This window comes from Choloepus didactylus, chromosome 1 (assembly GCF_015220235.1).
Source record: "Choloepus didactylus isolate mChoDid1 chromosome 1, mChoDid1.pri, whole genome shotgun sequence".
NCBI lineage: Eukaryota > Metazoa > Chordata > Mammalia > Pilosa > Megalonychidae > Choloepus > Choloepus didactylus.
This window is the reverse complement of record NC_051307.1, coordinates 166,159,540-166,176,146: the sequence shown is the minus strand read 5'-3', so window position 1 is coordinate 166,176,146 and position 16,607 is coordinate 166,159,540. Positions and strand designations below refer to the sequence as shown.

Below are 16,607 nucleotides of genomic sequence, written 5' to 3'. Positions count from 1 at the left end.
CTAAAGGTGGGTTCAAAGCCCAATAGCTGCCGGGTGGTTATGGGGGTGTAAAAAAAGAGGAAAGAAAGCAAGCAAGAAGACACAGTGTATCTTCAGTCTTCGAGGCACTGAGACAGATGCTCCCTTGCCAGGCATTGTGATAGATGCTTTTACCTCAGTAGACCCTCAAAGCAGCCTTTGAATGGAGTAGCCCATTCGAAAATGAGGAAAATGAGATCAGAGGAGTTAAGTAGCCTGAGTTTACTGGAATTCAAAACTATCTATTCAAACTCAAATGCTGTTTTCCATAAACCAAGCTTGCTGCTTCCCTGGAAGAAAAAGTGAACAGCGGCAAATGTGATCACTATAATGGTTAAAAAGTAGAGACTCATGTAAGAACAAGGAGAAAGGGGAAATTGTTTTATGATAGATATACTTAATTTCACCCTTACAAATCTGTCCTTTTTTTAAATGGAAAACATTAAATTGCAAGTGGCTATAAAATAGTAATTATGAGGGGGAAAAGGAGATGGGAAAAATTAATAAAGAGGGAAAAAAGAAAAAGTAGCTTATACAAGATGCCAAGTCTGGGCATTAACGGCATTTAAAACCCAGTCCATGACTTAAAAGTCACCTTACCAATGCAGAGCCAGCACTGGTGGATATCCACAGCAAAGGAAGTGATGAGGCCCGACTTTAAATCATGCTTTAATGTCCACGCATTGCTTGAAGACCTGAGGTCCCAGCCAACCAGAGAACCATTCACAGTGGCATAAGCCAAAACGGACTGCGCACCAGAGTTGAAGTGATGTATATCCACCACACAGCCATCCTCCTTCTGGTCTAGAATTCTAGAGAAATACACAAAGCAAGAGCCAAAGACTTTTCCAGTGAGTGAAAACATGACACCAGCTTCCATTTAAAATAAATTTATATCCTCTCCATAGTCAGGAAATAAAAATTGTGACCCATCAAGAGAATGATAGCTGAGGCAATTTTAAAAACTAATTTTAGACTTATAGAAGAATTGCAAAAATAGTACAGGAAGTTCTTGTATACTTCCCACCCACCTTCCGCTAATGTTAGTATCTTATATAACCATAAAACATTTATCAAAACTAAGAAACCTTGGTATAATATTTTAAAGTACAGAATGCATTCAGATTAACCAGTGTTTCCACTAGTAGCCTTTTTCTGCTTCAGGATCCCATCCAGGAGACCATATGGCATGTAATTGTTATATGTCCTTTGTCTCCTCCAATCTCAGAGTCCCTGTTCATCCACTGTCTTTCATGACCTTGACATTTTGAAGACTGTTTGTTATTTTGTAGAAAGCCCTCAATTTGAGTTTGCCTGATGTTTTCTCATGATTAAACTGAAAATATGTTATTGGGAAGAATATCACAGAAGTGATATGCCCTTCTCAGTGCATCATATAAGGGAATATAAGATATCAGTAACTATTATTGGTGGTGTTAACTATTTTTCCCTTTGAAATTAGTCAATTTTTAGAGGAAATACTTTGTAACTAGGTAAAAAATTCTGATTCTGCATAAACGTTTGCCCACTAATTTTAATGTCTATTGATGGATCATGCCTCCTCCACTTATTACTGTTATATTCTAATGGTGATTTTATATCTCTCATTCCTTTTACACTTATGGATCGGAATTCTTCCTCATTAACTTAGTGATTCAGTCCTTTTTATATTAGCATGAACTCATGGATATTTATTTTATTGGGTTATAATCCAATACTATAATTATTTATTTTGTTGCTCACATTGCCCCAACTTTGGCCCTTGGAAACTTTCAGGTGCATTCCTGTGCCCTTTAGATACTCTTTTTTTTTTTTTTTAATGACTTCCTAATTTTCCTTTACCACAGAATCCTCCAGGCTCACCTTCTATTTTCCCCATCCCATTCCTGGAAGCAGCTAGTCTCCAAGAAGCCTGGTTCCTTTCACTGGAAACAGTATTTAGAAAACCAAGATCTAGGCACTAAGTATGCTCACTGCTGTGGGGGTGTCCCTGCTTCTAATCCCTCTCAATGGACAGATTTGGGAAATATATTATGTATACTACCTTACCCATAGACATATCTATATTTCTATACCTATTTGTGTGTGTATATGTGTGTGAGTGTATGTATATATATGTATATATACCCACAAACACATATATCTATATATATTTACACGTGTATGTGTTTATACACACACACACACACACACACACACACACACGAGTCCATGTTGATATCTTCTACCAATCCTACCCAGCACCAGGGTTTATTCCAGCCTTCTCCCTTTCCTTATTTGTAACTTCTTTCTCCAACAGTGAGAAACATGGCTCTTATTATCTACAATATATTTACTTATTTGTTCAACCTTGTATACAAAGTAGTTTCAGAACTGTTAACCCACACCCCTGTGAAAAACAACCAACTAGAATATAATGTTTGTGTTCAGTTCCTTTTGTCATTAGCCTTGCAATATCCAGTTAAAACACTGTTTTCCAAAGTTTCTTAGGTGGGCTCCTTTATTACCTTTCCCTTTCAGTGTGATTATGTGACTCCTATGTGAAACAGATTCATTTGTCACAGACTGCATTCCACCTCTCCACCACATCCTGAATATTTTTTTTAATTTGCATACAGTAAAATTCACTTTTTGTGGTATACAGGTCTATGGGTCTTGACAAATGTTTAGCTGTGTATCTACTACCACAGAAACATAAATTCCACACCCCCAAAATTATCTTATGCAGCCTCTTTGTAGTCACCTCTTCCTCATACCCCCAATCTCTGACTACAACTGACCTGTTTTCCTCCCTATAATTTTAGGTTTTCCAAAACGTCATTTAAATAGGAAACAAACAATAAATAGCCTTTTGGGTCTGGCTTCTTTCTTAGCACAATGCATTTAAGATTCATCAATGTTGCTGCATGAGTCAATAATTTATTCCTTTTTATTGATGGGTATATTATGTTGCATGGGAGCACCAAACTTTTTCAAACTGAGCATTTTTAAAACTAAGAAGAATATCATAAAACACACTGGCCAGCCTCTTTGATCAATATATATCATGCTTTTACACATACTATTTTAGTTTTCTCTCTCAGATAAATTGTCAGCAAACATTTTGTGTAGAGAGGGAGATACTAAATATTTTAGGCTTTGCAAGTTACATACATCTATACTGCTTTTACACATACTATTTTAGTTTTCTCTCTCAGATAAATTGTCAGCAAACATTTTCTGTAGAGAGGGAGATACTAAATATTTTAGGCTTTGCAAGTTACATACATCTATATTGCACATTCTTCTTTGTTTTTTAAAAGCCCTTTACAAATGCAAAGATCATTCTTAATTTATGGACCATACTGTAGGTTGTAGTTTGCTGATCCCTGTTTTAGATAACAATTAGGTTTACAAACAATCTGACTGTATTACCACTGAGCGATGATGAAAAATCCAAATGCCAAAAAAAAGTGAGAAAGTTTCACAAAATCTAATTATTAACATCCATAACAAGAATTGATCTGATTAAATGAAACAAACAAAAAAAGACTTATGGCAACGTTTGGCACATACTGCCGTCAGACAGAGTAAAATCTAAACATCCTGGCACAATCTCCCAATCGAGGTAGTTAATGTTTGGTTTAGGGTAAAGACAGTAACATTCACAGCAAAAAGGGGTGTTGGCTGAGAGGTAACTGCACAGACTGAACACATCTCTGTGTGTGTCTTGCTAGCACACTCACCATACAGCACATTTTCCCAATAGCTCTTGTTAACTTACATGGAATTCAATAGATACATTACTATACAGTCATTCTCTACTAAATGGGTTTTAAAGAAAACTGGCAGGTATTTGTTTTTTTTTAAAGGCCATATATAATGTGTCCTGGACAAAAGCTGCCCCAAATTCTTCAATAAATTATGTTGAAAATAACTTTTTAAATGCAAAAACAAAACAAAACAAAAAAGCAAAAACTCCTAGGTGACCCAACAAACATCTCTTTCTGCCTACGCTACCCAATGGTGTTCAGTTCCTTTTGTCATTAGCCTTGAAATATCCAGTTAAAACACTGTTTTCCAAAGTTTCTTAGGTTGGCTCCCTTATTACCCTTCCCTTTCAATGTGATTATGTGATTCCCATGTAAAACAGATTCCTCACAGACTGCATTCCATCTTTCCCCCCACATCCTGAATAATCCACTAAATTGTAAGTATCGCCTCATTCCGCTTTCTTCCTGTAGGGTCACCACCTCTGCCTGGCATGCTCTTCTCAACTACCCTGCTTTGTCTGAGATGCTAACTCACAAATGGTTTCACCTTCTCTAGGCCTTCTTTCCCATACCCTTCAGGCTGCCTCCCACTGTCCTTGTAACATAGCATCTGACCACACTGTATTGAAATTGTTGGTTCCCTTGTCTTTTTCTCCCTGTAGACTGTAGTTTCCCACAGAGCATTTTCTTTGCTTTTGGAAGCCTCTTTTTTAGCACTTACTAATCAGTTAAAAAATTGTTCTGCCTTGTCTTTAAATATATTACCATGCATGTGTTTAATCTGTGAGCAGCCACAATTTGGAAGAAGTGAAGGAAATTCTTAAATAAAACCAGATAGTATTTTGTTTTAAAATGGTAAGACAAATAATCTGTCTAAACACTCCTTATTCCCATCAACTACAGAGACTTCAATGCCAAGTGAAAGAATGCTGACAACATTTGAGTTTTCTTTAATGCAAAACACTTACATTCTCAAAATTAGCCAGAGTTGTGCTTTCAATAGCTGAGACAGAAGATATAACTGATAATTAGGTTGTTCAAACAGATTCCAAACTGGGATGAACCACAAGTTTCAAGATGTTCTTCTGACCTTTTAACAAATCGGCAGCAAATAAAACATGTAGATGTAGTGTTTTGAAACCAACTACATGTGATAGTGTTTGAGTTGGAAGCAGTTTTATTTATTTCATGTGCTTTAAAAATGAGGTACGATGTTGTACTTGGCTCTCGGTAGATCCCAATTACATTGAGGGAAGGGGAATAAATTACCACGGGACACTAAATGCAAAGTTTTAAAAAGACAAACCATAGATACCTGCTTTGTAGAGGATGAATTTTAGGAGACTTGGGCAGCTTAGAAGACTCAATTCCAAGAAGCTGGACAGCACCATTATCAGATGCTATGGCTAAGTAGTGAGAACCCTGGCAGAATGTGAGTGTCTTGACACGTCCTCCAATTCGGCTATATGTAAGAATAGATCTGAATGAAAGAAAAATAGACTTCATTTCTAACATTATTAATGCTAATATTCTACAAATATCCACATGGCTGTTCACAAACAAAATTACTACTTTGAGGTACATTTATCTCCCTGAACTCATAATAGAAACAAAAGTCCCCCCAAAAGCACCTTTTCTTCTGATATTTTCAAAGGGCCATCTCCACACACTTCACTCAAATCTTAGAAAGACTGACCCTCTTCTTTTTCAGTTAGAACTCCCACACTTGTGGTCCCCCTGATCCAGTTCTCCTTCAAATCTTATTATACCTTAAACCCTTACTCTTACATGCTTTGGTTTTTCTATACTCCGTAAGATGAAGCCAGGCACTGCAGGAAAAGCACTAGCTTTGGAGCCAAAGACTTGAGTTCTAGTACTGACTACTTCTATCTCGGTCAAGCCACTTGACCTGCTCTGTGCCTCAGTTTACTCGTCTACAAAACAAAAATTGCCCCTATTACCTAAATAGGTCATAGTAAAGATAAAATAATGTATAATCATAAATATCCATATATGCAAAATTTTATTATAATATTCAGTTTCTCCTACACTCATACTGATCTCTCAAGCTGTCTTTTCTAGTCTCCTTCCTTAAATTCACTGCCAAACTTATTGAATATATGATGCACATAGGATGCCTCCCGTTATCACCAATTCCCTCCATCATCCCCCTCTGCACAGGGTGCACCCTCACCATTCTAAGGGATCATACCTCTAAAAATGTCAAAAAACCCTTATCACCTAATTTATCTTTTGTAATTTATATCATTATACAAGTTAATACATATCAAATGTACAAACATTATTAAAAAACAGAAAACAAAAATAAAATCATTTATCACTCTACCAACAATCGAAAGCACTATTAACATTTTGTTTATACACTTCCAAAGGGGTTCTATGCATATTATAATACATATTTATTTTAAGAACTATGGAATCATACTTTATATCTTTTGTCTATTAGTCATCTCCCTGAGGTTTACTTTTTTTAAATAACACTTTTATTGAGCAACTATTCCCATATTTTAAATTAAAACATTTTAGAGTATACAATTCAGTGACTTTTAGTATATTAACAGAATTTTTTTCTACAGAAATCCCTACCATCTAATTCTAAAACCTTTAATCAGGCCCAGGAAGAAAACCACCCTAAACCCTTTAACATTTACTCCTCATTCTCCCCTCCCTCCCAGTCCATGGCAACATCTAATCTACTTTAATTTTCTATATATTTGCACATGCTGGACATTTCATATATATGCAGTCATACATTATGTTGCCTTTTGCATCTGGCTTTTTTCACTCAGCATGTTTTCAAGTTTCATTCATGTTATAGCATGCATCAGTACTTCATTCCTTTCTATGGCCAATATTATTCCACTGAAAGGATCTACCATATTTTGTCTATCCATTCACAAGTCAATGGATAAATTTGGGTTGTTTCCACTTATGACTATTATGAATAGTGCTGTTATTCACAGTATATTTTTGTGTGGATATATTTTTCAATTGGCCTAGGTGTATACCTAGAAGTGGAATTACAGGGTCATATATTAACACCATGTTTAACAGCATTTTGAGAAAATGCCAAATGGTTTCCCAAAGTGCCTGCACCATTTTACATTTTACATTTCCACAAGCAATATTACAATTTCTCCATATCCTCTCCAACACTTATGATTGTCTGTCATTTGTTATCATCATTCTAGTGGGTAGGAAGTGGTATCTTGAGGTTTTGATTTGTATTACCCTAAAGCCTAATGATGAGCATTGTTTCAGCCATTTGCATATTTTATAAGCCATTTATACATCTTCTTTGAAGGATATCTATTCCAGCACTTTGCCAATTTTAAAAAAGTTGGGTTGTCTTTTTATTATTGAGATGTAAGAGTTCTTTATAGATTCTGAATTCAAGTGCCTTATCAGATATATGATTTGTACATATTTTTTTCCATTTCATGGGTTGCATTTATCCTTTTCTAATAGTGTAGTGTACTGTTTTTAATTTTGATGATGTCCATTTATCTACTTTTTCTTTTGTCACTTGTGCTTTAGATTTCATAGCTTAGAAACCACTATCCAATCCAAGATCACAAAAATTCACATGCCTATGTTTTCTTGTAAAAGTTTTATAGTTTTAGTTCTTACATTTAGGTCTATGATCCACTTTGAGTAATTCTGTTTTTCATTTGAGGTAAGGGTCCAAATTTATACTTTTGCATGTGAACACCTTTAGTCCCAACACCATTTGTTAAATATACTATTCTTTCCCCCAATGAACTGCCCTGGCACCATTGCTGAAAAACAACTGGCCATAAAAATATTTCTGGACCTTCAATTCTGTTTCACTGATCCATATGTCTATTCCTATGCCAGGACAACAATGTCTCAACAACTGTGGCTTTGCAGTAAGTTTTTAAATCTGGAAGTGTGAGTCCTCCAACTTTGTTCTTTTTTGTTTTCCAAGATTGTTTTGGCTATTCTGGCTCCCTTGCATTTCTATATGAATTTGAGGATCAAATTATCAATTTATGCAAAAACAAACAAACAAAAAAAAGCAGCTGGAAATGATAGGGAATGTATTAAATTTGTAGATCAATTTGGGGAGGATTACCACCTTAACAATATTAAGTCTTCTGATCCATGAACATGGGATATCTATTTAACTGGGTCTTCCTTAATTTCTTTCAATAATTTTTGGTAGTTTTCAGTATACAAGTCTTGTACTTTTTTTGTTAAATTTATTACTAAGTATTCTTCTATTGCTGCTATTGTAAATGGAATTGCTTTTTTTTCCCTTTCATACTGGCCATTATTAGTATATAGAAATGCAATGATTTTTATGTATTATACTGTATCCTACAGTTTTGCTAAACTCATTTATTAGTTCTAACAGATTTTTTGTGGATTCTTTTAAGATTTTCTGTATACAAGATCAAATCATCTGCAAATACAGATAGTTTTACTTCATTTACAATCTGGATGCCTTTTCTCTCTTTATGCCTAACTGCCCTGGCTAAAACCTCCAGAACAATGTTGAATGGAAGTAGCAAGAGCAGAAATCCTTGTCCTGTGCCTGATCACAGGGGGAAAGATTTCATTCTTTCACAATCAAGTATGAATTAGCAATGAGTTTTTCATAAAAGCCCTTTATCACAACGAAGAAGTTAAAAGTTCACTTCTATTACTAGTTTAAGTGTTTTTATCATGAAAATGTGCTGGACTTTGTTAAATCCTTTCTGAGTCTGTTGAGCTCATCATGTATTTTTGTCCTTTATACTAACTGATATATGATGTATTCATTGATTGATTTTGGTATGTTGAATGTTGAACAAGCCTCTCATTCTGGGATAAATCCCACTTGGTTGTGGTATATAATCCTTTTTATATATTGGATTCTGTTTGCCAGTATTTTGTTGGCAGTTTTTATGCGGGTCTTTTTTTTTTTCTCGTGATGTCTTTGTCTGGTTGGTTTCAGGGTAATATTGGCCTCATAGAATAAATTAGGAAGTCTTTCCCCTCTTCTATTTTTTAGAAAAGTCTGTGAAGGATGAGTGCTAATTCTTCTTTAAACATTTGGTAGAATTCATCTGTGAAGCCATCTCAGCCTGGGCATTTTTTTTGCAGGGAGTTCTTTGTTTTTTTTTTTTTAAATAACTGATTCAATCTCTTTATTGTGACAAGTCTACATTGATTTGCTATTTCTTGATCATTTTCAGTACTGGCGTTTTTCTAGGTATTTGTCCATTTCATTTAGATGACCCAATCTGTTGACACATTTGTTCAAAGTATTCTCTTATAATCCTTTTCATTTCTGTAAGGTTGGTAGTAATGTCTTTCCTTTTTTATTCATGCTTTCTGGTATTTGAGTCCTCCACCATTATTTTCTTGGTCAGTGTAGTAAAGACTTGCCAATTCTGTTGATCTATACAAAGAATGAAATTTTGATGGGGTTGATTTTTCTCTTTTGCTTTTCAATTCTCCACTTCATTTCTTTCCACTTTAGTCTTTATTTCCTTTCTTCTGCTTGTTTTGGGTTTAGTTTGCTCTTCTTATTCTGGCTAATTAAAGTTAAGGTTATGTCAATGATTTGATATGTTTGTATTTTACTACAGATGTTTGGGGGGGTGGGGTGGGATTAGCGCAACTCAATAAAACCACCTGGCTCACTGTTCTTACTGAGATTAAGTGATTTTTCTTGAACACTCTTCAGATTGTTTTACGCTAATTTCCAGAGTCCTGAAAAAGTTGATTTTGATAGTTTTGGCCAGTGTTCTAATGGCTTTTTATGAGGGAACAGATTTTCAGAGCCCTTTACTTTGCCATTCCAAAAAAAAGGAAACTCTACATGTTCTTTTCAAACATACTTTTTTCTTTGATATATCAGTATTATCTTTCATATCAAAAAATTCATTTATACATCATTTTTACAATCGTACTCCCACTTATTTAACTTATTTGAGCCCTACTGCTGAATCTTCAGGTTGATTCTGGTTTTCTTACTATTATAAAGAAAGCCAAGTCGAACAGCTTTAAAAGCAATCTAGGGAGGGGCAAGATGGAGGCATAGAGAGGTGTGGAATTTAGTTAGTCCTCTGGAGCAACTAATACACAACCAGGTACAACTAGCAAAATAATCTGGAACAACTGCTGGGGGACAACCGTGACTGTCTACACATCGAACACCAACCTGCATTGGGTGGAATGGCTGAGATCGCAGCGTATAAGCTGTAAGTCAAAACTGCGGAAGTGTGACAAGAGCCTCCTCCCCTCATGGCAGGATGAGCTGCTACAAGACCTTGCTGTAGGAGAAAGCAGCATTCCCAGAGCAAGCAAATATAGCTCAACCCAGCTCCAACTGGGGTTTTAATTAACAAATGTGAACACTGAATACAAGCTACAAACATAGACAAACCCCTAATGAGCAGCAAATTACACCAAGGTCACTCTCAATGGAGAGGAGGTGGGGCTGATGGAAAAAAAAAATTAAATTAAAAAAACATGCAGAGGCTTTTAGAGACAGCTGACCTTAGAGAGCCAGAAAACTCCTGTGTCCTGGGAAAGGGAGCCAAGAATACCAGGTGCTCTCTTACTGACAGGTGAAACTGGGGGCTGTGGACTGGCTCTGAAAAGAAGCTTACTTTCCCTTTTGCTATCTCTCAACCTGAGTGGCTCACTGGAGAAAACCTCAGCCATTTTCAGTTTGTAGCACTCTGACCCAGGCAGAGGTGGAGTTAACAGAGTCAGAGAGACAAAGGAGTAATTCAAGAAGGTAACTCCCTAGATGGTGTATCTTCCCTAAGAGGAAGGAGAGGGGGCTCAGCTCTAGGGCTGGCCTGCCCTTCAGAACTTAGCCCCCAGGGCCTGGGGGGAAACAGTCAAAACAGACACAACTTAAGCTGAGAATTAAAGGGACAACAAGAATTAAAGAGTTACACCAGTGGGGAGCAATAGGCTGACAGGTGCCACTAGCTGTGCAGGTTAGGAAAAGCACAGTTGCTAGAGGCCTCACAGGAAAGTCTGTCAATCTTCCAAGACACACTCTCAGGGAAACCTGATACTGAATATTTCCCCCTTCTGAGATCTGAGGCCCCTCTGGTCTGGGAAAATCTGATTGGGGCAAACAAGGAAACCAGATGCCTAAACAACAGAAAACTACAAATCACAGTAGGAAAAATGAAGATATGGTCCAGTCAAAGGAACAAACATATACCTCAATTGAGATACAGTTGAGATATTGTTTCACTTTAATGAAACAATCAAAGATTTTGAAATAAATAGGTTAAATCAATTCAAAAACCAAATAAAACAGTTTAGGAAGGACATGGCAAAAGAGATGAAGGATATAAAGAGAACACTGGGCAAACATAAGGTAGAAATCAAAAGTTTGAAAAAACTGGCAGAATCTATGGAAATGAAAGGCACAACACGAGATGAAAAACACAATGGAGACATACAACAGCAGATTTCAAGAGGCAGAAGAAAACACTTAGGAACTGGAGAACAAGATACCTGAAATTTTACACACAAAAGAACAGATAGGGAAAAGAATGGAAAAATATGAGCAACGTCTCATGCCAACATGAAGCGCATGAATGTATATGTCATGGGTGTCCCAGAAGGAGAAGAGAAGGGAAAGGGGCAGAAGCAATAATAGAGGAAACAATCAACAAAAATTTCCCATCTCTTATAAAAGATATAAAATTACAGATCCAAGAAATGCAGCATACCCCAAACAGAATAGATCTGAATAGGCCTATGCCAAGACACTTAATAACCAGATTATCAAACATCAGAGACAAAGAGAGAATACTGAAAGCAGCAAGAGAAAAGCGATCCATCACATACAAGGGAAGCCTGATAAGACTATGTGTGGATTTCTCAGTAGAAACCATGGAAGCAAGAAGAAGTGGTGTAATATATTTAAGATACTGAAAGAGAAAAACGGCTGCAGAAAATGAAGAGATGGGTGGATGTCCCTAATCACAACTCGTAGAGAAGTAGAATGGTGCAGCCCATCTGGAGGGCAGTGTGGTGGTTCCACAGGAAGCTAAGCATTGAGTTGCCATATGATCCTGCAATTCTGTTATTGGGTACATACTTGAAAGAACTGAAAAGAGGAACACGAATGGACATTTGCAAAGTGGAGTTTATGGTGGCAGTATTCACAATTCATACTGGATGGAGGTGGCCTAAGGTTACACTGACTGATGAATGGAATGGGGAATTGTGGTGTATACATACAATGGAATATTGAGCTGCTGCAAGAAGGAAGGAAGTTGTGAGGTATGCAACTAGGTGAATGGACATTGATGATAGGATGTTGAGTGAAATAAACCAGAAATGAAAAGACAAGTAGTATAATGCCTCACTAATATGGACTAACTATAATGAGCAAACTCTGAGAATTAAATCTGAGAGCATAGGTTATCAGGGGAAAGCTTAGTGTAAAGGTTCCTAGATTGTAAGCTCCTACAGCAATTACATCCATCCCTGAGTTGTAATGGCTATGTCTAAATTAACCTGGTCGGTCCCTGGAACTTCGGATATCTGTGTGATACCTGAGACTCAGAGCCAGAGTCTGGCAGCTATGAATGTCAGCATTACCCCATAAAGCAAATCTTAAAGAGTCCGAAAAAGAGATCAGACTTCAATTAGAGATATGAATAAAAAGGACTTGGTTAGGACTAAGGTAAATCAGACTAAAGGGTAAAGGACGATATTGATGGTGTTTTAAAACTTCAACTTCTGTATAAGACAAAAGGGAGAGATGTTTATTAGGTGCAAAATCTATATTTTTTGTAGCACACTACATAAATTAACTTGTATGGTCAGTTTATTCAAACACCATAATTATATGGAATGTTGAATAGGGAGTGAAATCTGGTTGGTTTCTATAGGTTAGTGTGAAGCCCTGACACATCTCAGAGTAATCTGGGCAGAGTATAAAAATGTATTTGCAAAGCCCCCTTGAGGGACTGGGGAAAATGTGAAAATATTAAACTTCTCCACCTGGGGAATTAGTGAGATTCTCACAAGCATTGGGGACTATCAATTTCAAAGGCTGAGCCCTCTATCTTGGGGCTTGCCCTTATGAAGCTTGTTACTGCAAAGGAGAGCCAAGCCTTCTTATAATTGTACCTAAGAGTCACCCCTAGAGAACCTCTTTAGTTGCTCAGATATGGCCTTTCTCTCTTAGCCAACGCAGCAGGTAAACTCACTGCCCTCCCCCCCTACATGGGACATGACTCCGAGGGGTGTGAATCTCCTTGGCAACATAGGACATGACTTAATGAGAATGAGCTTGGCCCTGGCATCGTGGGATCGAGAAAGCATTCTTGGACCAAAAGGGGGAAGAGAAATGGAACAAATAAAATTTCAGTGGCTGAGAGATTTCAAATGGAGCCAAGAGGACATTCTGGAGGTTATTCTTATGCATTATATAGATATCCCTTTTTAGTTTTTAGTATATTGGAATAGCTAAAAGGAAATACCTGAAACTACTGAACTACAATCCAGTGGCTTTCATTCTTGAAGACAACTGTATAACTATATAGCTTACACTGTATGGCCATGTGATTGTGAAGACCTTGTGGCTCCCACTCCCTTTATTCAGTGTATGGATGAATGAGTAGAAAAATGAGGACAAAAAGTAAATGACTAATGGTAATGGGAAGGGATAAGAGGGATGGGATGTTTTGGGTGTTCCTTTTTACTTTAATTTTAATTCTTGTTCTTTTTTTGTGTGGTGATGGAGGTGTTCAGGGACTGACTGTAGTGATGAATGCACAGCTATAAAATGGTACTGTCAACAGTTGATAGCATACTGTGGATGACTGTATGGTTTGTGAATGTTTCAATAAAATTGAATTTTAAAAAAATAAATAAAATACTTTATTGCTAAAAAATGCTAGCCATCATTTGAGCCTTCAGTGAGTCATAATCTTTTTATTGTTGGAGGGTCAAGCCTTGAGGTTGATGGCTGCTGACTGATCAGAGTTGTGGTTACTGAAGGCTGGCGTGGTTGTGGCAATTTCTTAAAATAGGACAACAATCAAATTTGCTACATCAACTGACTCTTCCTTTCAATAAAGATTTCTCTGTAGCATGCAGTGCTGTTCGATAGCATTTTATCCACAGTAGAACTTTTTGAAAAATTGGAGTCAATCCTCTCAAACCCTGCTGCTGCTTTATCAACTAAGTTTTTATACTATTCTAAATCCTTTGCTGTTATTTCAACGATGTTCATAGCATCTTCACCAGGAACAGATTCCATCTCAAAAAACCACTTTCTTTGCTCATTCAGAAGAAGCAACTGCTGATTCATTAAAGTTTTATCATGAGAGTGCAGCAATTCAGTCACATCTTCAGGCTTTACTTTTAATTGTAGGTCTTGCTATTGACACCACATCTGCAGTTACTTCTTCCACCACTGAAGCCTTGAAACACTCAAAATCATCTATGAGGGTTAAAATCAACTTCTTCCAAACTCCTGTTAATACTGATATTTTTACCTCATCCCATGAATCACAAATGTTCTTTATGGCATCTAGAATGGTAAATTCTTTCCAGAAGTTTTTAATTGACTTGGTCCGGATCCATCAGAGGAATCACTATCTATGGCACCTACAGCCTTAAGAAATGTGTTTCTTAAATAAGAAGACTTGAAAATTGAAATGACTCCTTAATCCATGGGCTGCAGAATGGATGATGTGTTTGTTAGCAGGCATGAAAACAACATTAATCTCATTATACATCTCCATCAGAGCTCTTGGGTGACCAAGTGCATTGTCAATGAGCAGTAAGTAATATTTTGAAAGGAATCTTTTTTTGCTGAGCAATAGATCTCAATGGTGGCCTTAAAATATTCAGTAAACCATGTTGTAAACAGATGTGCTATCATCCAGGCTTTGTTGTTCCATTTATAGAGCACAGGAAGAGTAGATTTAGCCTAGTTCTTAAGGGTCCTAGGATTTTTGTAATGTTAAATGCGCACCAGCTTCCTTAAAATCATCAGCTGTATTAGCCCTTAATAAGAGAGTCAGCCTGTCCTTAGAAGCTTTGAAGCCAGGCAATGACATCTCTTCTCTAGCTATGAACGTCCTAGATGGCATTCTCTTCCAATAGAAGGCTGTTTTGTCTACACTTCAAATTAGCTGTTTAGTGTAGCCACCTTCATCAATTACCTTAGCTAGATCTTCTGGATAAACTGCTGCAGCTCCTGCATCAGCACTTTGCTGCGTCACCTTGTACTTTTATGTTATGGAGATGGTTTCTTCCCTTAAGTCTCATGAATCAACCTCTGCTAGCTTCAAACTTTTCTTCTGCAGATTCCTCACCTCTCTCAGCCTACACAGAATTGAAGAGAGTTAGGGCCTTGCTCTGGATTAGACTTTAGCTTACAGGAATTTTGTGGCTGGTGTGATCTTCTATCCAGACCACTAAAACTTTCTCCACATCAGCAATAAGGCTGTTTAGCTTACTTATCATTCGTGTGTTCACTGGGGTAGCTCTTTTAATTTCCTTCAAGAACTTTTCCTTTGTATTCATAAATGGCTGTTTGGCACAAGAGACCTAGCTTGCGGCCTATCTCAGCTTTCAACCTACTTTCCTCTCTAACTTAATCATTTCTAGCTTTTGTTTTAAAGTGAGAGACATGTGACTTCTCCTTTGACTTGAATACTTACAGGCCACTGTAGCATAACTGGCCTAATTTGAATATTTTTGTGTCTCAGGGAATAGGCAGGCCCGAGGAGGAGGAGACTGGGGAATGGCCAGTTAGTGGAGCAGTAAGAACAAACACACATTAATTAATTAAGTTTGTTGTCTTATATGGGCACAGTTCGTGGTGCCTCAAAACAATTACACTGGTAACATCAAAGATCACAGATCACCATAACAGAAATAACAGTGAAAAAGTCTGAAATATTGCAAGAATTGCCAAAATGTGACAGAGGCATGAAGTGAGCACATGCTGTTGGAAAAATGTCGCTGATAAATTTGCTCAACACAAGGTTGCCACAAACCTTCAATTTGTTAAGGAAAAAATAAAAACAATATCTGCAAAGTATAATACAATGAAGCTCAATAAAACAATGTATGCCTGGAATCAAAACAGCATGGTACTGGCACAAGGAAAGACATATAGATCAATGGAATCAAACCCTCTCATCTATGGCCAATTGATTTTTGAAAAGGGTACCAAGTCCACTCAGTAGGGAATGAATCGTATCTTCAACAAATGGTTCTGAGAAAACTGGATATCCATATCCAAAAGAATGAATGTAGACATAGGGAAACATCTTCAGGACCTTGTGTAAAGTAAAGGTTTTTGGAGTTTCCAAAAAAAGCACGAGCAACAAAAGAAAAATAGAGAAATGATTAAAAATTTTTGTGTATCAAAGGACTTTATTATAAAGTAAGAAGACAGAATGGGAGAAAATAGTCAAAAAACATACATAAGGGTTAAAATTCAGAATATTTCACAACTACTACAACTCAACAAAAAGACAGACAACCCAATTGATAAATGGGCAAAAGACTTGAATATACATTTTTCCAAAGGAGATATGTAAATTGCCAATGAGAACCTGAGAAGATGCTCAACATCAGTTAGCCATTTAGGCAAATGCAAATCAAAACCACAATAAGATACCATTTCACAACCATTAGAATGGCTACTATTAAGAAAAATTGGAAAATAAATGGTGGAAAGGATGCAGAGAAATAGCAACGCTTGTATATTGTTGTGAGAATGTAAAATAGTGCAGCTGCTGTGGGAAACTGTTTGATGGTTCTTCAGAAAGTCCAGTAAAGAATTACCATATGACTCAG

At 36.8% G+C, this 16,607-nt stretch overlaps 1 protein-coding gene across 4 annotated transcripts in view; it reads right to left on the bottom strand.

Moving 5' to 3' along the window:
* Nucleotides 1-16,607, bottom strand: part of PIK3R4 (phosphoinositide-3-kinase regulatory subunit 4) — a 156,742-nt gene that overhangs the window by 12,669 nt on the left and 127,466 nt on the right. For all 4 annotated transcript variants that reach the window (XM_037845054.1, XM_037845036.1, XM_037845031.1 and 1 more), the window contains exons 14-15: nucleotides 5,086-5,250; nucleotides 619-830 (exon numbers count right to left, since the gene is read on the bottom strand). In XM_037845054.1, the coding sequence (XP_037700982.1) occupies nucleotides 619-830; nucleotides 5,086-5,250 (377 nt within the window). The remainder of the gene's footprint in view (nucleotides 1-618; nucleotides 831-5,085; nucleotides 5,251-16,607) is intronic.